This window comes from Prunus persica, chromosome G7 (assembly GCF_000346465.2).
Source record: "Prunus persica cultivar Lovell chromosome G7, Prunus_persica_NCBIv2, whole genome shotgun sequence".
NCBI classification, from domain to species: domain Eukaryota; kingdom Viridiplantae; phylum Streptophyta; class Magnoliopsida; order Rosales; family Rosaceae; genus Prunus; species Prunus persica.
The window spans coordinates 18,712,529-18,734,165 of NC_034015.1; the positions used below are offsets into that span (position 1 = coordinate 18,712,529).

At 38.4% G+C, this 21,637-nt stretch overlaps 5 protein-coding genes and 1 pseudogene across 5 annotated transcripts; 3 read left to right on the forward strand and 3 right to left on the reverse strand.

The window, feature by feature from the left end:
- On the reverse strand, positions 1,888–2,938 carry LOC18769616 (auxin-binding protein ABP20). The gene has a single exon (XM_007202509.2). The coding sequence runs from the start codon at positions 2,821–2,823 to the stop codon at positions 2,194–2,196; it is 630 nt and encodes a 209-aa protein (XP_007202571.1). The 5' UTR covers positions 2,824–2,938; the 3' UTR covers positions 1,888–2,193.
- LOC18769627 (auxin-binding protein ABP19b) lies at positions 6,927–7,908 on the reverse strand. Its single transcript, XM_007204673.2, has one exon. The coding sequence runs from the start codon at positions 7,815–7,817 to the stop codon at positions 7,179–7,181; it is 639 nt and encodes a 212-aa protein (XP_007204735.1). The 5' UTR covers positions 7,818–7,908; the 3' UTR covers positions 6,927–7,178.
- Positions 12,194–13,165, reverse strand: LOC18770577 (auxin-binding protein ABP19a). The gene has a single exon (XM_007202511.2). It carries the CDS (start codon positions 13,093–13,095, stop codon positions 12,466–12,468), a length of 630 nt encoding a protein of 209 aa, XP_007202573.1. The 5' UTR covers positions 13,096–13,165; the 3' UTR covers positions 12,194–12,465.
- Positions 15,699–16,768, forward strand: LOC18769629 (annotated as a pseudogene).
- On the forward strand, positions 17,606–19,222 carry LOC18770368 (probable glucan endo-1,3-beta-glucosidase BG4). The gene is made up of 2 exons (XM_007202823.2): positions 17,606–17,794; positions 17,954–19,222. The coding sequence occupies exon 2, from the start codon at positions 18,079–18,081 to the stop codon at positions 19,099–19,101; it is 1,023 nt and encodes a 340-aa protein (XP_007202885.1). The 5' UTR covers positions 17,606–17,794; positions 17,954–18,078; the 3' UTR covers positions 19,102–19,222.
- LOC18769918 (probable glucan endo-1,3-beta-glucosidase BG4) lies at positions 19,245–21,622 on the forward strand. The gene has a single exon (XM_007204466.2). The coding sequence runs from the start codon at positions 20,587–20,589 to the stop codon at positions 21,607–21,609; it is 1,023 nt and encodes a 340-aa protein (XP_007204528.1). The 5' UTR covers positions 19,245–20,586; the 3' UTR covers positions 21,610–21,622.

The following is a 21,637-nucleotide window of genomic DNA, read 5'->3' on the forward strand; positions in this document are numbered from 1 at the left end:
TTCCGTTCTGTCAACTATTGATGTAAGTTAATTCTAAAATAGGTCTCACATACCGTATATCAACAACTAATGGTCGTTAGTGCGTAAATTGAGCATAAAATGGTTGGTGATATCTAAATCATAATCACTTTAATTCTAATGATTGGGAATTTAGCATAATTAAAGAGGATCATCCTTGGTAATTGGTAGTAAGATAAGATTCATTAGAAAAAGAAAAGTAGAGTGGCAAAGTGAAGTTTGTGAATCAAGGATAGAGAGAGATGGAGATAGAGAACCAGATTCAGCATCTAAGTAAGGCGATTAGGTCGTGAGAGAATTTTAAATGTGAGGGAGGGGTGGGGCCAAGAAATGATAATAAGATATATATGCATCTTAGCTGTATTTGTACTGGCACAATATCAAGATACACATCGATTTTAATTTGTCCAATCAAGTTGTGTTGAAGCTGGACCATGCCCTATAAATCAATTATTTATGCACAAACTTGGTTTTAAATACAAATTAAGTTATAGCTTGAGCTTGAAGCCTAGAATTCGATAACCTATCATGCACCAACTCCTTGGGGTCTTATTGAAATGGGACACTTCAATTTTATATCAAATTAGCTGATTAAAAAATTGCGGAATAATATCCTTAATTTTGGGAATGGATTAGTGATACGAGACACGTTTACCATCCAAATGTTAAATTGTTGTTAACATTTACATGCGCTAAAAATTTAATTTTTATTTCCGAGTTTTTACTTATATTTTATTTTGAAAAATTAAAAGAACGAGAGAGGGTTCGTGTTCTGATTTTTCTAAATGAGTGATCATAAAAGCCCTATAATTTTGAACAGAAAAAAATGGCGTTGTTGACACTTCCCGCCATCTCGGAGCTCACTTTACCGTTATAATAAACGGATTTTCAAACTCCCCAAGCTCCATACAAGTTTTGAACAATGAAAGAGTCCAAAGAATCCGCATTATTACAGGCCTAACGCAATACGCCAAACTAAACCCATCTACCACTATGGGCCTTCTTCTGCTCACCCGTCAACATCACCTTTTACCTTTCTCCTGCCACGTGTCCCCGACCCTTTTGCTGCTGCAGTACTTGGTTTTTTTACTTTTTCCGGTGGTGCGGTACTTGGTTTGGTTGGTGCTTAAAGATTTGGATTTTTGTTTTTCTGATATGGATGTGTTGATGCATTGTTGTTTTCAAAAATTAGGTTTTACTGAATGGCTTTCCGGAAACTTGACAATGCAAGGGAGATGGGTGTTTGATGAAATTAAATTAAAGTTATGAACTTGATGTTGTTCTTATGGAAAGTGACTCAGAAAAAGTGATTGAAAAGTTTTTCTCTAAAAAAATGATGCTTCTTGATAACCGTAGTGCATTTTGTTGTAGAGGAGATGGAAAATGTGATTGGATAACCGGTTTTGGCTTGCATTTAGGTTAATCAGCACAACTTAAGCCCGGATTGATAATTAAGCTACTTATTGAAGTCTTATGAAGGAATTGTAAGGAAAAAACTTGAAAAATCTCGTACGATTGTAAGGTGTCAATTTTGACAATCACATGTCAAATTTGACAAATAAATGAGATTTTTCTGATTATGGAAGATGGTGAGCAAGAACAATTCTTGGTTGGCAACACCCATAAAGAAATCTGGACCACACAAATTAATTGATAGGGTTATTGAGTATACGATGTGCATGTGTGATTAGAATTGTTTCCATACTCCAAACTGTTACAAGTTATGCATTTATAGTATTCATCTTAAGATGCAAATAAGAAAAGGGTTCAAATAATAAAAACTTCTACAACTGGCCTGAACTCTAATTAATCCTGCAGTTACAAGCCTTCTCAATCACAGAAAGGAAATAAAAATGGACATGGACATGGAACAAAAAAGAAAGAGACAATCTTTGAGAGTCTGAAAATGTGAGGCTTGAGCACATGGGAGAAGATATTATGGGGGCATAATATAGTCTACTAAAATCCTTCAACATTAAGCACACACACATTAAAACTTCTACAATCATACAATTAAACAGCCACTGACCTGAACTCTAATTAATCCTGCAGTTACAGGCCTTCTCAAACACAGAAAAGAAAACCAAAATGGACATGGACATGACATGGAACGAAAAAGAAAGAGACAATCTTCTAGTGACATTGCTTTTTGGCATCTCAAGAGAGAGACCTTAATTAATTAGTACCACCAAGAACACCCTTCAGTTTCTTTATCTGAGCAGCATCAAGGAAAGTAGTCTGAGCTATTACTTCGGTAGGCAAATCGTTTTTGAACAAAGCAAAGTCCAGAATTTGGAGACCCGGGCTTGCACTCCCGAAGCTAGCAAATGCAAGGGCTGGAGCCTCACCTCCATTGACTTGGAAGTGCAACAGCCCCTGTGGGAAAACCATAATGTCACCCTTCTCAAGAGTTTGCAGATAAGGTGTGTTATCTGAGGCAACAAACCCGGCGCAGATTGTCCCTTGGGCGACAATTAGGACTTCTGAAGCTCCAGGGTGTGTGTGAAATGGGACAACTCCGCCAACCGCCAAGTCTAGACGGGCGATGGAAATGCCGAGGCCATTCACACCAGGAAACTGAGCAACAAATGCAGGGGTGACTGCAGCTTTGATGATGTTACTGGTGTTACCAGCAATGCCCAGGCCCGAGAACACAAAATCATTTACTTTAACACTTGCAGGCTTTTTGCAAGAGAAGCCTGCAGGGCCTTCAGGAGCTGCTAAGTCTGCAACACAGAAGTCTTGCACAGCCGCATTGGAGGAGGAGAGGAGGAGAAAAAATGTGAACAAGATAGGGAAAATCATCGTTGCCTGGCGCAATAGGTGTGTGGTGGCTGCAAGCTTTCTTTTCTTTTAAGGTGTGCAAGTCTTGATAAGAAAATTGGGATCATATATAGTGGGATAATGCAAATATCTTGAGCTATTGCAATTGGTTGCTGAGAATATGCTACCCATGTATTCACATGTATGGCAATGCTAAAGGTATACGATGGGGGAAAGGACAGGTTTCAAGCTGTGATGCATGTGAGTATGATATTTTTCTCGGATAACAACAAGAAGCTTCTTTTTGTTTTGGGTTATTGATCGAATGCTCCCTCAATTTTTGCCCCAATATCATTTTGGTCCAACAATTAAAATTTTCATTTCAATAGTCCTTCAACTCTTTATTTGGTATCAAAACGTTAAAAACTGTTCATATTACCGTTAAATCAAGGGGTAAAATTGTCCATATGAATTAAAATATGAATAAAAAATTAAAAATTGAATGAACCTATTATAAAACTTAGAAAATTAAAAAAATTGAATCTCACCGCCTACTGTAGTCCACTCACCAGCCACATGGCCTTTTTTTTTTCTTTTTTTATTGAGATTGACTTAAAAATTAATAAAAACGACCATCCGCAAAACGCAACCCCTCCCTTTTCCTCACCCAACACAAATCCTCAATGACTTGATGGCCTCAAAAAGAGGCTGAATTCCAAAGATTTTGGTCCATTAAAGCAGTTCCAGTGGACAAATGCTGCCAGGGTTGTTGGTGGGCTCCACAAGCCTGGGCTGGCCCTCAAGCAAAACCAGCTCTTGCTCTAGCTTGGGTTTGCTGACATCAGCGATGACGTCATCAACCAAAATTTTAAAAAAATTAAAAATTAAAAATTTCAAAAATTTTAAAAAATAAATACTTAGTAATATTTTTCACTTCCCACACCAAAACTCTATACAAATTCCTCTCCTCATATCTCATATGAATAGTGGTTACCATGGTAATGAGTGGAAACACCATAAGCCTTTTGCAAGGGCTGCAACTATTCACCTGAATAGTAATAGCCCTTGCCTCCCCTTGCCATTTGCCATGGCAAATGGGTGGAAGTGCTCTTAGATTCCAACAAAAACCCTTCTCTTCCTCTGGACTTTCGTCGAGCAACTGATGGGAAACTCCAAGTCGCACCACCAGCAAACAAGGACCTTTAAGCCCATTTCGATGGCTGCCATGGGGTCTGCCACTGCCTCCAACCCCTCTCTGATTCCTATGACGTCATACGCCAATTTCCTCTAGCCGTCAGATCCAAGCAAAACTGGTCTCTCTGTTTTGGTGTTTCCAACTCGGCTCGCGGCTCCGATTGTCCTTTCTGAGGCAAGCGCGAGGTTCACGACCACGTGGTTGGCTGCGAAGCCTGCAAGCGCGGCTTTCACCTCACATGCACCGGAATGCGCACTACCAAGCCATGAATTTGGAGAAATGGGAATGTGAGGAGTGTACGAGCAGTGGGGTTAGAAGCAAGTGCTGAACGTTTGGAGTTTTTTTTTTAATTGGTTGAAAGGCCACCTGAAGTTAAGTTCAAGCAGATTTTGCAATATTTTACTTTAATTTTTAATTACACTTCTTTTTCCAACAAAAAAAAAACTTTATTAATATTTTAATTTATATGGATAGTTTTACCCCTCAATTTAATAATAAAATTGACAGACTTTGACGGTAGGACCAATTTGATACTAAACGGAGAGTTGAAGGACCATTGAAATGAAAATTTTAGTTCATGGACCAAAATGAAACTGGAGCAAAAATTAAAGGACCATTCCAATCAATAACCCTTTTGTTTTTGCCCTATGGTTTCAGAGTTACCACTAACCGTGATGAAGCAGGCATGAGTTCCCGAATCTTTCGACGTTTGAGTACAATCCCATGTAGTAGTTTAAAATTTTTTTGCCCACGAAGTGATAATTTGTTAGCTTTTTCCCATCTGTGTTCTATAGCTATGACCAATCAAACAGATAAAGTATATATTCAGCATATGCTGCAACTATTTTCCTGAATTGATCAATACATTAACAAAATATATAGGCTTATTTCATGTGTTGCTAGTACTGAAGGTTGTGTTTTAAGATTTGAAATCCAGCAGGAGAAGCCGAAAAATGGTGAGCAGATTGTGGCCCTTGAGAAAATGGGGAAAGATATTCAAGGGAAGCCATTTTGACAGCTAAAAAATGCCAGAGGAATGGGAATTCTGTGGATATCAAAAATTCCCCTTCTTGTAGGGTTCTTGGATTTCAATATAGGATGGTAAAATGTCTCTTCAAATTCTGTCTCTTTGTGGTGTATCTTTACTAAGATTCTTCTAGAGTTCACCTTATCATTAGAAGATGGCACCAACACCACATTGCTTTTACATGAATATGAGCCAATGATTACCAAAAACCAAAAAAAAAAACAAATTTATATGAGCAAATGTAGAATAATGTATGGACAATTAATTCAATCTCAATTATGTGGTATGACATAATGGAAAAACTCATATTCATATAAAGATGTAGACAATCCAATCTCAATTATGTTATGTTAACAAGTAATTTTTTTGTCCTTAACCAAGTTGACAGAGAAAAATTAAGGAGTCCCAAATGCATTGCTCTTATACCTCCCTTTGTAACACTGACTCCGGCTCATGGACGCCAGTCTCCTTAATCTTAGTGATTAGGGATCCAGCAGAAACTTTATACACAAAGCAGTCTTCAACAATCATCCTCTATACCCTTAAGCCTTCCAGTGATCCCGTAGCCACGACAACGTCTTCCTGATGAATTACACTCGTTAAATTTAAGAAAAAAAACTCTCACTTCACCTGGAGTCAGTAAAAGATGTACAATGTAGATGAAGGAAGTTGAGGTTCCACCCCAAAATCAATTGACAATGGGGGGAGTAGCCCAACTCTCAGTAGACATCATAAGAAGAAAGGAGCACTATCACTTACATCAACAACAAGAATACCACCTGCCACTTCCTCAAAGTCCTGCATACCCGTTATATATTGGGGAAGGTTAGAAAAACAGATGGAAGAAGTACTAAGAAGAAAGGAGCAATATCACTTACATCATCAACAACATGAATACCACCTGCCACTTTCTCAAGGTCCTGCATTCCAGTTATATATTGTGAATTGAAAATTAGAGAAACAGCTGGAAGAAGAACTAAATTAACATGTACCTTTATGTACAACATGGTTTAAAATTCAAATCACTTTATGCGCACCTCCATATAGGAACCATCGGGACCAAAAAGAAGTGTTTTCAGTTCGGAATGTTGTTCCTGCACAAAATATAGATTAGACCAAAGGCTCATATTACTTGCCCAATGCTCACATTAATTCCAAATTTGATAAAAATTATAAAGATCAAGCAAAAGCTGTAACACCATGTTACAGTGCTGAAGTTAAGAAGTACGCCACTTAACGGTGTGCAGTAAGGAAATAATACACAGCCGTTTAATTGTTTTTGCTAGATGTTTTTCTAACTGTTGGCAATATAATTGGGGTGCAGGCACTTAAAAAACTGGCAGGTTGTAATGTTGTTCTTGCTGAGGTAAGTGTTACAGTTGCTTTGTGATTTTGATGGCTACATTGCTTGCACATCTTGTTCTATCTAATATTTTTAATCTGCATGTAAACTATCAGTGGAAGGAGGCATTATTTTAGCTATAGGCCCATTTGAAGGATTAAGGTTGATGAGGACATTCATGGAAGACTGCATTGTTTGCAACGTTTCCCCTCGAACCCTTATCCGTCGGGTCAGAGATGTGGATTGTATGGCTGTTTACGGTAATCTGCGTTATATCTCTGGTGACGGCTTTGAGTGCAAGGAATGATTTTGGAGCCGTTGCCTTCTTTTCTCTGTGAATTCTGAATTCTATATGGGGTCGAGAGTAGTATGTCTTGATCTCTTGGACTACAGGGGTTCAAGATATTTGTGATCACTCATCGTTGGATATAAATTCAATGGTTCACTCACTCTTGCACTCCTTTTAAATAACTTTTTTGAACTACTAGATTAATATCTAACGGTGGGTGACTACAATCTCTTGGACTCCTGTGGTCCAAGAGATCGGGACTGTGAACATTAGTATTAAACAATTTCCTCCGTTCATCAAACATTATTTTGGTATATATAGTTACCAACTTTCCATATTATCCTTATTATTTTCTTAACAATACGATATTCTAAACTACTCTAAAATACGGAGAGGGAGATTTGAGCTCAGGTGCAACTGGGTGGACACAGCTGCTAATGCGTGTGCTCCTTATTTTCAAATCTATTATTTGATTACAGGCCTTCTCAATCACAAGAAGAAAACAAAGGGACAATCTTTAGTGACCTTCTTCCTCTTCGGTATCTCAATAGACCTTATTAGTGCCACCAAGAACACCCTTAAGCTTCTTTATCTGAGGAGCATCAAGTAAAGTAGTCTGCGCTATCAATTCGGTAGCTAAGTCATTTTTGAAGAGTGCAAAGTCCACAATCTGCAGACCAGGGCTTGGACTGCTGAAGCTAGGAAATGCAATGGCCGGAGTGTCACCTCCATTCACTTGGAAGTGCAATAGTCCTTGAGGGAACACGATAATGTCACCCTTCTTAAGAGTTTTCAGATAAGGTGTGTTATCTGAGGCAACAAACCCGGCAATTATTGTCCCTTGGACAACAAGTAAAACTTCTGAAGCTCCGGGGTGAGTGTGAAAGGGGACAACTCCACCCGGACCCAGGTCTAAACGAGCCAGTGAAATGCCAAGGCCATTCACACCAGGAAATTGGGCAGCAAATGCAGGGGTGACTGCTGCTTTGAAGATATTTGTGGTGTTACCAGCAATGCCTAGGCCTGAGTACACAAAATCATTGACGGTAACTATTGCGGGCTTTTTGCAAGAGTAGCCTGCAGGGCCATCAGGAGCTTTGTAGTCTGCAACACAGAAGTCTTGCACAGAGGCATGGGAAGTGGAGAGGAGGAGAAAAAATGTGAAGAAGATAGGGAAAATCATCTTGGCTGAGTGTAGCAGGTATTTGTTTAAGCCTTTTTGAGGTGTGCTTCTGTAAAGCAAATTGGGATTTACATATATAGCGGGATAAAGCGAATATCTTGAACCACTGCAATTGGTTGGTACTAGGTAGGAATTTGCCCATATAGGACTCACATGCAGGGGCGGTGGCAGGGTAGGCAGCCGCCAACTCCATTTTTTGCCAAACTAAAAATTACTCAATACCCAATACAATCAAATTTCTTCTGTTTACTCAAACCCAACCCACCAGGGGCAGTCCTACCCTAAGAGCAGGGTAGGCAGCGGCTACTCCATTTTTTGCCAAACCAAAAATTATCCAATACCCAATACAATCAAATTTCTTCTGCCTACTCAAACCCAACCCGCTCAAATTTTTTCCTTTAACAAAAACAATAGCCTAGCACACTCAAACTTTCTCCTTTAACAAGAACAATAAAAAGCAATATAAGCATGTGAAAGATGTGAAAGTTGTATGAAGATTTTTTTTTTTTTTAAAATTACAAAAAAGGTGGTAGGAGTGTCACCTCTTCGAGCCGGGCACGAATTATGGGAAAGTTCTCCCCAAGAGGTTCGTTACACATGCAGAGGATCGAACTCAGGACCTCAGTGTGGAGCCCGATCACATTCGCCCAACATGTGTGGCCTAGCCCATTCAATTTTCCACTAGACCAAACCCACTTGGGTATGGAGATATTTTTCAACGTTGACTAACATTGTGAATTTTGTTAGTGCGTCTGCTAAGCGCTGTAATGAGTTAAATTTATTTCGAAAAGCTAAACTCAAAGAGTTGTTAGATTTTGGGGAACTTGAGACAGATAGAAGACTTAATCAAGGTCGTAGTTTGAAACGAGCTGGAGCCGCTCGTTGGGGATCTCACTTTGCCTCTATTACAAGTTTGATGAGTTTATTTAAAGAGACTAAAATACTTCTCCAAGAAATCAGTGATTATGGACCTAACCAACAATTTCATGGCAATGCAAAGAGTAACTATATTGCTATGATGTCTTTTGAGTTTGTGTTTTCATTGTTTTTGATTGATAAAATAATGGGATTGACCAACTTTCTTTGTCAACTGTTTCAGACAAAAACCTAAGATATTGCAAGTGCTTTAAACTTTGTTGAAAACACGAAATCACAGTTCCAAGATATGAGGGCACATGACTGGGATGATTTATTCATGGGTGTGGTATCATTTTGTGAACAACATGGTATTAATGTTCCTGATATGAGTTCTCGTTATATGAGTCCCTACCATAAGAATGAGGAAACCCGCTTCTTTATTATATTTTGTAAATATCTCTTCCTTCCCTTCCAAAGAATATTTTTCTTAGAAGTCGGCGAATCGTAAAAGGACTTGTATAAAATGATTGCTATCTTTCGGCTTTCCACTTACCCGGTTCCCCACGCGGCGAATGGGTACGTCCGGGGTCGATCGTATAGATTGACGCAAAATTTTTTTATTTTAACGAATCGTGCCGCCGAAGAAACCTCACCCTAACCACATAAAGCCAAAAAATTAGCGGTCGTTTTTGTCAATAAAAAGATTTTATTACAGTTGAACATTACTATTACATTAATGTATTTAATGATGTGATAGATTGCATGGTGAGGGAGTTAAATGACAGATTTCTAGAGCAAACAGTTAAACTTTTTATTTTTAGCTCAGCATTTGATCATCGTAATTCCTTCAAATCAATCAATATTGGGCATCTATGTAAACTTGCTGAGAAATTCTATCATGCTGATTTCAGTCCAAGTGACTTGAAAGCTTTAGAAATTGGGATGAGGTATTTCAAAATGATAAGCATCGCCTTCCCCGCTTTAAGGACCTCACCACTCTTCCTCAGTTATGTCAACAATTGGTGGAAACAACTTTGGGAGAAAACTACTATTTGCTTTACAAGTTGATTTAGTTGGTGTTGACTCTTCATGTTTCTACAGCAACAAAGAACGAGCTTTTTCATTTATGAGAATTATTAAGAATAGACTTTGGAGCACCATAGCTGATGAATTCCTTACTGATTGCATGATTCTCCACATTGAAAGAGAGTTTGCTCATAATATCGATAATGAAGAGATAATTGAGGAATTTAAGATTTTTAAGCCTTGCAGGGTAAAGTTTTAGATTTAAATAGTTTAGTTTTGTGTTGCATTGCATTTACTTCTTGTTTTTCTGTTAAGCGTTTATTTATATATAGATATGCATATTTGATGGTAAGGCTCATTACGTCCCCCCTAACTAGATGTATCTTTTTCTTCTTTTTTTTGTGCCCCTAAAGTGATAATTTGTTAGCCTTTTCCCATCTGTGTTCTATAGCTATGACCAATCAAACAGATGAAGTATATATTCAGCATATGCTGCAACTATTTTCCTGAATTGATCAATACATTAACAAAATATATAGGCTTATTTCATGTGTTGCTAGTACTGAAGGTTGTGTTTTAAGATTTGAAGTCCAGCAGGAGAAGCCGAAAAATGGTGAGCAGATTGTGGTCCTTGAGAAAATGGGGAAAGATATTCCAGGGAAGCCATTTTGACTGCTAAAAGGTGCCAGAGGACTGGGAATTCTGTGGATATCAGAAATTCCCCTTCTTGTAGGGTTCTTGGATTTCAATATAGGATGGTAAAAAGTCTTTACAACTTCTGTCTCTTTCTGGTGTATCTTTACTAAGATTCTTCTAGAGTTCACCTTATCATCGGAAGATGGCACCAACACCACATTGATTTTACTTGAATATGAGCCAATGATTACCAAAAAAGAAAAAAGAAAAACAAATTTGTATGAGAGCAAATGTAGAATAATGTATGGACAATTAATTCAACCTCAATTATGTGTTATGACATAATGGAAAAACTCATATTCATATAAAGATATAGACAATCTAATCTCAATTGTGTTATGTTAATAAGTAATTTTTTCGTCCTTAACCAAGTTGACAGAGAAAAATTAAGGAGTCCCAAGCGCATTGCTCTTACACCCGCACCGTGTACACCCGCCTTTGTAACACTTTCCCGGCTCATGGACGCCCGTCACCTGGAGTCAGTAAAATATGTACAATGTAGACATCATAAGAAGAAAGCAGCACTATCACTTACATCAACCACAAGAATACCACCTGCCACTTCCTCATCCTCAAAGTCCTGCATACCAGTTATATATTGGGGAAGGTTAGAAAAACAGCTGGAAGAAGTACTAAGAAGAAAGGAGCAATATCACTTACATCATCAACAATATGAATACCACCCGCCACTTTCTCAAGGTCCTGCATTCCAGTTATATATTGTGAATTGAAAATTAGAGAAACAGCTGGAAGGAGAACTAAATTAACATGTACCTTTATGTACAACATGGTTTAAAATTCAAATCACTTTATGCACCTCTATATAGGAACCATTGGGACCAAAAAGAAGTGTTTTCAGTTCGGAATGTTGTTCCTGCACAAAATATAGATTAGACCAAAGGCTCATATTACTTGCCTAATGCTCACATTAATTCCAAATTTGATAAAAATTATGAAGATCAAGCAAAATCTTTAACACCATGTTCCAGTGCTGAAGTTAAGAAGTACGCCACTTAATTAATGGTGTGCAGAAAGGAAATAATACACAGCTGTTTAATTGTTTTTGCTAGATGTTTTTCTAACTGTTGGCAATATAATTGGGGTGCAGGCACTTTAAAAACTGGCAGGTTGTAATGTTGTTCTTGCTGAGGTAAGTGTTACAGTTGCTTTGTGATTTTGATGGCTACATTGCTTGCACATCTTGTTCTATCTAATATTTTTAATTTGCATGTAAACTATCAGTGGAAGGAGGCATTATTTTAGCTATAGGCCCATTTGAAGGATTAAGGTTGATGAGGACATTCATGGAAGACTGCATTGTTTGCAACGGTTCCCCTCGAAACCCTTATCCGTCGGGTTAGAGATGTGGATCGTATGGCTGTTTACGGTAATCTGCGTTATATCTCTGGTGACGGCTTTGAGTGCAAGGAATGATTTTGGAGCCGTTGCCTTCTTTTCTCTGTGAATTCTGAATTCTATATGGGGTCGAGAGTAGTATTGAACATTAGTATATTAAACAATTTCCTCCGTTCATCAAACATTATTTTGGTATATATAGTTACCAACTTTCCATATTATCCTTACTTTTTCAAATTTTTTTCTTAACAATACGATATTCTAAACTACTCTAAAATACGGGGAGGGAGATTTGAGCTTAGGTGCAACTGGGTGGACACAGCTGCTAATGCGTATGCTCCTTAGTTTCAAATCTATTATTTGATTAGTTCGGGGTTTTAGAGTATATTATATCATTCTTATTTCTTGATTGACAAAGCAGGTTATCTTAATAATATAGATATTACAACGAATCTGGACCTGGAGATGCATTGTCATCTTAATTAAGATACAAATAGATGGGGCATTTGCCTTCAACACAATGATACTTCTACAAGCATACAAAAAGCACGAACTAGAGTAAAATTTTACTGGTAATGCAGAAACTGCCACTGGGCAAAACAATCCTAAACTTACAGGCCTTCTCAATCACAACAAGAAAACAAAGGGACATGAAATAAAAGAAAGATTCAATCTTTAGTGACCTTCTTCCTCTTCGGTATCTCAATAGACCTTAATTAGTGCCACCAAGAACACCCTTAAGCTTCTTTATCTGAGCAGCATCAAGGAAAGTAGTCTGCGCTATCAATTCGGTAGGTAAGTCATTTTTGAAGAGTGCAAAGTCCAGAATCTGCAGACCAGGGCTTGGACTGCTGAAGCTAGGAAATGCAAGGGCCGGAGTGCCACCTCCATTCACTTGGAAGTGCAATAGTCCTTGAGGGAACACCATAATGTCACCCTTCTTAAGAGTTTTCAGATAAGGTGTGTTATCTGAGGCAACAAACCCGGCAATTATTGTCCCTTGGACAACAAGTAAGACTTCTGAAGCTCCGGGGTGAGTGTGAAAGGGGATAACTCCACCCGGACCCAGGTCTAAACGAGCCAGTGAAATGCCAAGGCCATTCACACCAGGAAATTGGGCAGCAAATGCAGGGGTGACTGCTGCTTTGATGATATTTGTGGTGTTACCAGCAATGCCTAGGCCTGAGTACACAAAATCATTGATGGTAACTTTTGCAGGCTTCTTGCAAGAGTAGCCTGCAGGGCCATCAGGAGCTTTGTAGTCTGCAACACAGAAGTCTTGCACAGAGGCATGGGAAGAGGAGAGGAGGAGAAAAAATGTGAAGAAGATAGGGAAAATCATCTTGGCTGAGTGTAGCAGGTATTTGTTTAAGCCTTTTTGAGGTGTGCTTCTGTAAAGCAAATTGGGATTTACATATATAGCGGGATAAAGTGAATATCTTGAACCATTGCAATTGGTTGGTAGGAATGTGCCCATGTAGGACTCACATGTGGAAAGATGTTAAGCATACGGCAAACGACAGATTTCAAGCTAGCTGTGATGCATGTGAACATGATATTTTCTTCATATAACAACAAGAAGCCTCTTTTTGCTTTTGAAAATGCAGTAACAGCAAGATCTTATTAAGAAAACAACTGACCTACGGTTTCAGAGTTATCACTAATTAATCATGCTGCATATCTAACAAGAGAATCCAAGGTTTTGTTTTAAGATTAAAAGTCCTTGAAGGTCTGAAAAAGGCACAACAGATTGCGGTCCTTGAGGTTTGAGCACATGGGAGAAAGATATTATGGGGGCATAAGAAGACATTTTGACAGCTAAAAGGAGGCAGGAAAATGGGAATGTGTGGCTATGAGAAGTTCCCCTTCTTGCAGGGTGCTTGGATTTCATTATTGAGAACTGTAAAGTCTTCTCAAATTCTGTCTCTTTGTATGTCTTAGCTGCAATATTCCTCTAGAGTTGAGTCAATGTAGAAACTTATATTACAAATTACACATCGTGCCTTGAGCTTCATGCACGTAATATCGATGCCTCAGTTGAAGTTTCTCACTAATATGCTTTATAGCAGTGGATTTTCAAAACAATGCCCCTATAAGTTATGCTACGTTCTATTTACCAACATTTACTGTCAATTTTTTTTACGCAGATTTGGCTTAGAGACAAACGAAATGTGGCGGTAACTTTTCTCTTTTGGTCATAATCTGTGGTTAATTTGAGTTCAGTTACTTCATTACTCAGTTGCAGAATGTAAAAATGAGAAGGAATCTTTTCTTTTGCCTAGGTCTAAAATCCTATATTTTGCGTGTGTGGTGTTTATAGAAGCTTTCAAGATAAGGTTATGAGCTTTTAGGATAACCATCCGCAGGGTGTAGCCTTCCATCTTTCACTTTCAGCCAACAAATACAAAAGCTCCGTACAGAATTTTGTTTGTGAAGTTGTCCAAAACACTATGATATGTGCCACTGATTCTAAATACAAAAAAATATAGATACAATAGTATAGAATGAGTTATATATCAACAGTACATTATACAATTCTGAGTGAAGGAAAAAAGGTACATATAAAATTCTTTGCATGTAAAGAATCTGAAGATCAAGATTTAAACACAGAATGTCATGCTTAAATAGAAAAAAGGTTATGAGCAACACCCAGAAACCAAATCACCAAAAGCTAAATTCAAATCAAAAACCAGAAAAGGGAGTTCTGCCCATTTCTCATGAACCAAATCACCAAAAGCTAAATATGAACTTAAATGGATGAGATTTGAGGATTTGAAGGAATGAGAGAAAATGATGGGACAGTCCCTCCAATAAAGCATGAGGTTCATGAAATTTCATTACATTAGAAAATAAAGCTTCAAAGGGGAAAATGATAAATAAGTTTTTGGTATTTCCTGTTTGTTCAAAAAAAGAAAAAAAAAAGAAAAAAAAAAGTAGGGATAGATTGAATGGTTGAGGATGAATGAGAAGATTGAGCATTGTGCAAATCTTGTTTGCAATACTGGTTTCCTTAATTATGTTAAGTGAAAAGTAATATGAAAATAAATTAAATATCAATCTCTTTTTGTTATTTATTGGACAATGTGGGTAAAGTCAAAATGTCAAAAGGAAAAAAAGCTCGTAGAAGAAGAAAAAGTAGGTCCAGTAAAGTGACTAGGCAATATCGAATTAAATTAAATATGTATAGAAAGAAGAATGGCAAAATCTGGCAATATAAAAATGAAAAGGAAGAACAGGAATGATAGTATCCACAGAAATCTGTCCATGGGATCTTAATTACTGCACCTCCTGGGTTAACATTCCAAATGTACCATCTTTTTCCAAACTGTTGCACGCTGATTTGAAGGGGAAAATCCCCATCCAATTGTTGTACATCTTCAGCTGTGTCTGACTTGTGTCTCCTCATAAAAGAAAATCTGAGGAAAAGTTAAACAATTAGAATACAACATTAAAACCAGGCAAGCATCATGGATTAGTGGTAAGGATTAAAGTCAGCAAATCCAGTCTTAAAACAGGCATACTAATTGAGTACTTCTGTCAGTATATATATGGAATGGACTCTAAATTTGACCCAAGGTTGAAGTTGTTTAAGGAAAAGAGACCTCATTTTATCATCTCCTTCAGGTAATTACCTAATTCCCTCTGGCCACTTGGGGTTGTGTTAGCTTGATATACATTGCTAATCCCATTTCTTGGCAACTTTTTGTTGGATCTAGTGGTTCCCTTTTGAAATTATCCCAAGGGATAAATTCCCAATAGTTTTAATAGTAAAATAAATTTTACAGGTTGTTATTTTCTGGATTCTACATTAACACTTTAATCATGCTCCTTTGCATATCAATAACAAATTAATCTAATTAGAAACATTGGACATTCTTGACAGAAATTATTTACTTACGTACACTAATCCAATACTAATCACCAGGCACTGAGTGATCAAAAGTGATGGAAGTACTGCATTGGATTGCATTCATTCTGTCCATTTTAGCAACCATTCACAACCATATAGGCCTTGTGGAAGCTTCTACTGACATAGGTGTTTGCTATGGAATGTTAGGAGATGAGCTCCCTGCTGCTACAGAAGTGGTTAATCTGTACAAAAAATATGGCATTGGCAAAATCAGACTTTAATCCAAATCCTGCAGCACTCCAAGCACTGAGAGGGAGCAATATCGACGTCACTCTAGGCATCCCGAATGAAGAAAGCCAATTTGGCAGGAAGTCAAGGTGCTGTGAACACATGGTTTGCAGCCAATGTAGAGCCCTATGTAAATGACATTGTCTTCAATCACATTGCTGTTGGCAATGAGGTCATTCCTGGTTCCTTGGCCGAGCACATTTTGCCTGTCATGAAGTATCTACAGAACGTCATAAATGACAAAAACTTAGATGGTATTAAGGTGACCACTGTTTTGTCAGGGACTGCATTAGCATCGTCATATCCGCCTTCAAATGGCGCATTCAAACCAGGGGCAAGCAATGTTATGAGTGCCATTCTTGCATTTTTATCGGCACGAGGATCACCCCTTATGATCAATGTGTATCCTTACTTTGCCTACTCATCTGACCCTGCCAATATACACTTGAACTACGCTCAATTCACTGCAACTAGTCTTGTGGTTCAGGACGGGGCCCTGAGCTATTATAACCTGTTTGATGCCACGGTGGATGCTTTTTTTCGCAGCAATGGAGAAAGCAGGAGGGGGCGGTGTTGGTGTTGTGGTGTCTGAGAGTGGTTGGCCTTCTGATGGTAATGGAGATTTCACCACTCCAGAACTTGCAAGGACATATAACAGGAATTTCTTGAAGCACATAACCTCAAAGGCAGGGACACCAAAAAGACCTGGTGCTTACATTGAGGGGTACATTTTTGCCATGTTCAATGAGAATCAGAAACCTGAAGGTGTGGAGCAGCATTTCGGACTTTTTCATCCTAACATGCAACCTGTTTATCCTGTGTTTTAAATCAAGACACACCAAGTTTCAAGTCAAATTATGTATCTATAATGTAATAAAGACGTGAGTGATCTTGAAATTTGGGATAAACAATCAATTCCCAATAGTATCTATGTTGGTAGCAATACAAAATTGCTTCACCATTGTTGGGAAATTGTGATCTTCTTGATGCCTTTTAATTATAATTTCATGTTGTTTCATTCTCTTTCTTTATTTTTGTTTTTTGTTTCAGTCTCTCTCGGAAAATAGCAGAGCATTTGGATTCTGGTAAAATGAAGTTGGATTTGAGGAATCAAAGAAATGAGAGGAAAGGGTAGGAAGAAAATGAGGGTATCTTTGATTGCCTCCTCACATGTCGGGTTATTTAAGCCTAACATTTTGGGTGATGTGGGATGTGGGGCGTGGGACGTTGGGCTCAACACGTGGACATTATGCTTTGATATCGCATCAAAATATGAGCATGCAACCCAAAACTAATCGACAATGAATTAGTAATTCAATTCCCCGATATGGGAGGATCCTCAAATAAATGCAGCATAAGGTTTCATGAAGTATTACAACATCGAGTTTCGTTAACTTGGTAGTCAAGTATCATGCTCGATATCATTTCGCATATCAAATTTAAAGTTCGCCTAGAGCTAGTGATTTTCTTTTTGACACTAGAAATCCGATTTTTTTTTTAATAGAATCGTTTACTAAAGAAAATCAAATCATTATAAGCGGTGTAATTTAAGCCTGAACCAATATTTTCATTTATTAAAGAAATCACAGAAGAAGATACTCTTGCACTCCAGAATCAATATTTTTATCATTATCAAAGTAATATCTACCTGTAAATTCCTCAAGTTTGTCTGGATTCATTGTATCTGCTAGCTGTTCATAGCTTTGCACTTGTTTTAGGGATTTAATTACTGCCATAAAATACTTAATTTTAAGGATTTAATTACTGCAGTAAATTGCTTAAGTAAATGCATTTACTTGCTATTATTGGCCAACTCTTGTAAATATAAAATCTCCCCTCTATGAGATGAATAATTCTCAGAAAATTCACAGCCTTTTCGGACCGACTGCTAGCTTCTTTTAAGGTACGGGTCATGCTAGGGAGACCAACTTTAGATACCAACTTGTGTACCAACTCTCTAATAGAGGTGGAGCCCACCAATACAATGGGGTCCCACACTCTATTAAAAGAGTTGGTACACAAGTTGGTATCTAAAGTTGGTCTCCCTAGCATTTTCCTTAAGGTACATACTGCTAGCTCCAAACTTTTTGCCTTTTTCTTTTTTTTCTTTTTTTTGTCACTCGTTAATTTATTTATGTATACTACTGCAGGTGTAAATATTAGCAGGCACTCCGTAAGCAGAAAGTGATGGCAGCAGTGCCTTGGGTTGCACTCTTTCTGTCCTTTGCAGCAACCATCCACAACCATATAGGCCTTGTGGAAGCTTCAGTTGACATAGGTGTTTGCTATGGAATGTTAGGAGATGACCTCCCTGCTGCTACAGAAGTGGTTAATCTGTACAAAATAAACGGTATCGGCAAGATGAGGCTCTTTGATCCTAATCCGGCCGCACTCGAAGCACTGAGAGGGAAAGAAATTGATGTCAGTCTAGGCATTCGAAACGAAGACTTGCCCCAATTGACAGGAAGTGCAGATGCTGTGAACTCATGGTTTGCAACCAATGTAGAGCCCTACCTGAATGACATTGTCTTCAATTACATTTCTGTTGGCAATGAGGTTATTCCAGGGTCCTTAGGCATCTATGTTTTGCCTGTAATGCAGTCTCTACAGAAAATTCTCGATGATAGAAACTTGGCTGGTATTAAGGTGTCCACAGTTGTGCCAGGGTCTGCCTTAGGAGTTTCATTTCCACCTTCAAGTGGCGAGTTCGCACTAGAGGCAAGCAGTGTCATGAGTGGCATTGTTGCATTTTTAGCACAGCGAGGATCACCCCTTCTGATCAATGTGTATCCCTACTTTTCTTATGCATCAGACCCTGTCAATATTCGCTTAGACTATGCTCAATTTACCGCAACAAGTCCAGTGGTTAAGGATGGGGAGTTGAGCTATTATAACCTGTTTGATGCCGCAGTTGATTCTTTTCTGGCAGCAATGGAAAAAGTAGGCGGGGCAAATGTCGATGTGGTGGTGTCTGAGAGTGGTTGGCCTTCTGATGGGAATGGAAATTTCACCACTCCAGAACTTGCAGGGACATATAACAGGAACTTCTTGAAACATATAACCTCAAACGCTGGGACACCGAAAAGACCTGGTGCTTACATTGAGGGGTACATTTTTGCCATGTTCAATGAGAATCAGAAACCTGAAGGTGTGGAGCAGCATTTCGGACTTTTTCATCCTAACATGCAACCTGTTTATTCTATATATTAAAGATCCAAGACCAAGCACATCAGCTATCTTAGCCTAGTGGTAGTTTTCTTCCCAACATCGAATTAGGTCTAAAGTTCGAATTCCCTCCCTACTCCCTCCCATCAACTTAGTATAGTGGTAGTTCTCTTCCCAACATAGTATTAGGTCCCAAGTTCAAATTATTTTCCCATTCATGACAAATCATGTATCGATAACATATCAATAAAGAGTTAATTATGCATTCAAACATCTGAAATCTCTGTGTTTTTTTTTTCTTGTGAGTTATCTGATCTTGTATTTTTGAACATTACAACATTGACTATTTAAGGTTTGGGTTGGTTTATACACAGTAACCAAATTATATTATCCTGCTCACTTGAATGGCTTTGAAATGATCTCTGTTCTTTTCTTTTTTATTTATCTCTGAACAAGTAATTTATTTTTTTAAACCGGGTAATACAATATCCACAAAGAACAAGAAAAGTTTCAAAACCAAGAGAGTGGTTCCCCTTTCCCAGTTGCTTTGCTCTGAAAAGGGTAGTTTGTATTGTATGTACCCAACAACAGGTTCTTGGGTGTAGAAAGTCTTCCTGTTGTACTTGGTCAAGGGTGCATTAAGCTTAAATCTCAAAACCCAGTCAAGGTTTGAGATAAAAAGGTGACCATACGACACTAAAAGCATCCCAGCAACAAACATACCCTGTTAAGCTTTTCTTAAAGTCCTATCTACCATGAAACCTGTTTATCCTTTATTTTAAGACCAGGAGTCCAAGACAGGACAGGTTTCATGGGAATTCATGAGTTCATGCAGAAAACCAAAGCTTCATAAGGGAAAATGGACAACTAAACTTTTGCACCTTCTGTTTGTTCACAACATTTCCTTATGGAGAAAAAAATATAAAAGGAATGGTACAATGAATAACATGCATCCACAGAAAATTTTCCATTGGATTGTCTTAGTTAATTTGTGCACCTACATAGAACACAGGTTAGCATTCTAAATCATTCCAAATTTGCTCTTTTCCAAAAAAGTTCATACTTATCTTAACCTCTACTTAATATATAATGCCAGATACGTAAACAAAACCTCATGTAGATGCTGTAGTTCACCTGTGTATTGTCTCTCAATTAGGACAGAACACCTAAAGCCAGACAAGCTTCATGGACGTAGACAGTAAGAAAACTCCAAGCCAGAAAATCCAGTCTCAAAAGAGGCACATTAGTTGAACCTTGTACTTGTTACATAACACATTGTTGGTATATATATAGGAGTGGACACTTAGCAAATACTCAAGTTAGTTAAGGTAGACAGACTCCAATTTTCGTTATCTGGATCAGGAAATCTAATCCTTCCTGCAGCAACCGGTGTGCACCATAAAGCCGATCAGTGTTCCTTGAGGTAGTATCTTCATGCTAGCTCCACACGTTTTGCTTTCTTGTGTGTCAAACATTAATTTATTAAGTGCACTTATGCAGGTTTAACAGGCACTCAGCAATCAGAAAGTGATGGCAGTACTGCATTGGGTTGCAATCATTTTGTCCTTCGTAGCAGCTAGTCACAACCGTATAGGCCTTGTGGAAGCTTCAATTGACATAGGTGTTTGCTATGGAATGTTAGGGAATGACCTGCCTTCTCCAACACAAGTGGTAAATCTCTACAAAACATATGGTATTGGAAAGATGAGGCTCTTTGATCCTAACCCAGAAGCACTCCAAGCACTCAGAGGAAGCCAAATTGATGTCAGTATAGGCATTCGAAATGAAGACTTACCCAGTTTGGCAGTTAGTCAAGATGCTGTAAACTCATGGTTTGCAACCCACGTAGAGCCTTACCTTAATGACATTGTCTTCAATCACATTACGGTTGGCAATGAGATTATTCCCGGGTCCTCAGGCAACTATGTTCTGCCTGTAATGCAGTATCTACAGAAGATTCTCGACGATAGAAGCTTGGCTGGTATTAAGGTGACTACTGTTGTCTCAGGGGCTGCCTTAGGAGTTTCATATCCACCTTCAAGTGGTGCATTCACACTAGAGGCCAGCAGTACCATGAGTGGCATTCTTCCGCTTTTAGCACAACGAGGATCACCCCTTATGATCAATGTGTATCCTTACTTTGCCTACGCATCAGATCCTGTCAATGTTCACTTAGACTATGCTCAATTTACTGCAACAAGTCCTGTGGTTCAAGATGGGACGTTGAGCTATTATAACTTGTTTGATGCCACAGTTGATGCTTTTATTGCAGCAATGGAGAAAGTAGGCGGAGCTAACGTCGATGTGGTGGTGTCTGAGAGTGGTTGGCCTTCTGATGGGAATGGAGATTTCACTACTCCAGAACTTGCAGGGACATATAACAGGAATTTATTGAAGCAGGTAACCTCAAGGGCAGGGACACCAAAAAGACCTGGTGCTTACATTGAAGCCTACATTTTTGCCATGTTCAATGAGAATCAAAAACCTGATGGTGTGGAGCAACATTTTGGGCTTTTTCATCCTAACATGAAACCTGTTTATCCTGTATTTTAAAGATTCAGAACAAAATATCCTTCATGTA

Excerpts from the sequence above, each read along its gene's own strand:
- LOC18769918 (XM_007204466.2), top strand. The coding sequence starts at position 20,587 with ATGGCAGTACTGCATTGGGTTGCAATCATTTTGTCCTTCGTAGCAGCT.
- LOC18769627 (XM_007204673.2), bottom strand. The coding sequence starts at position 7,817 with ATGATTTTCCCTATCTTCTTCACATTTTTTCTCCTCCTCTCCACTTCC.
- LOC18769616 (XM_007202509.2), bottom strand. The coding sequence starts at position 2,823 with ATGATTTTCCCTATCTTGTTCACATTTTTTCTCCTCCTCTCCTCCTCC.
- LOC18770577 (XM_007202511.2), bottom strand. The coding sequence starts at position 13,095 with ATGATTTTCCCTATCTTCTTCACATTTTTTCTCCTCCTCTCCTCTTCC.
- LOC18770368 (XM_007202823.2), top strand. The coding sequence starts at position 18,079 with ATGGCAGCAGTGCCTTGGGTTGCACTCTTTCTGTCCTTTGCAGCAACC.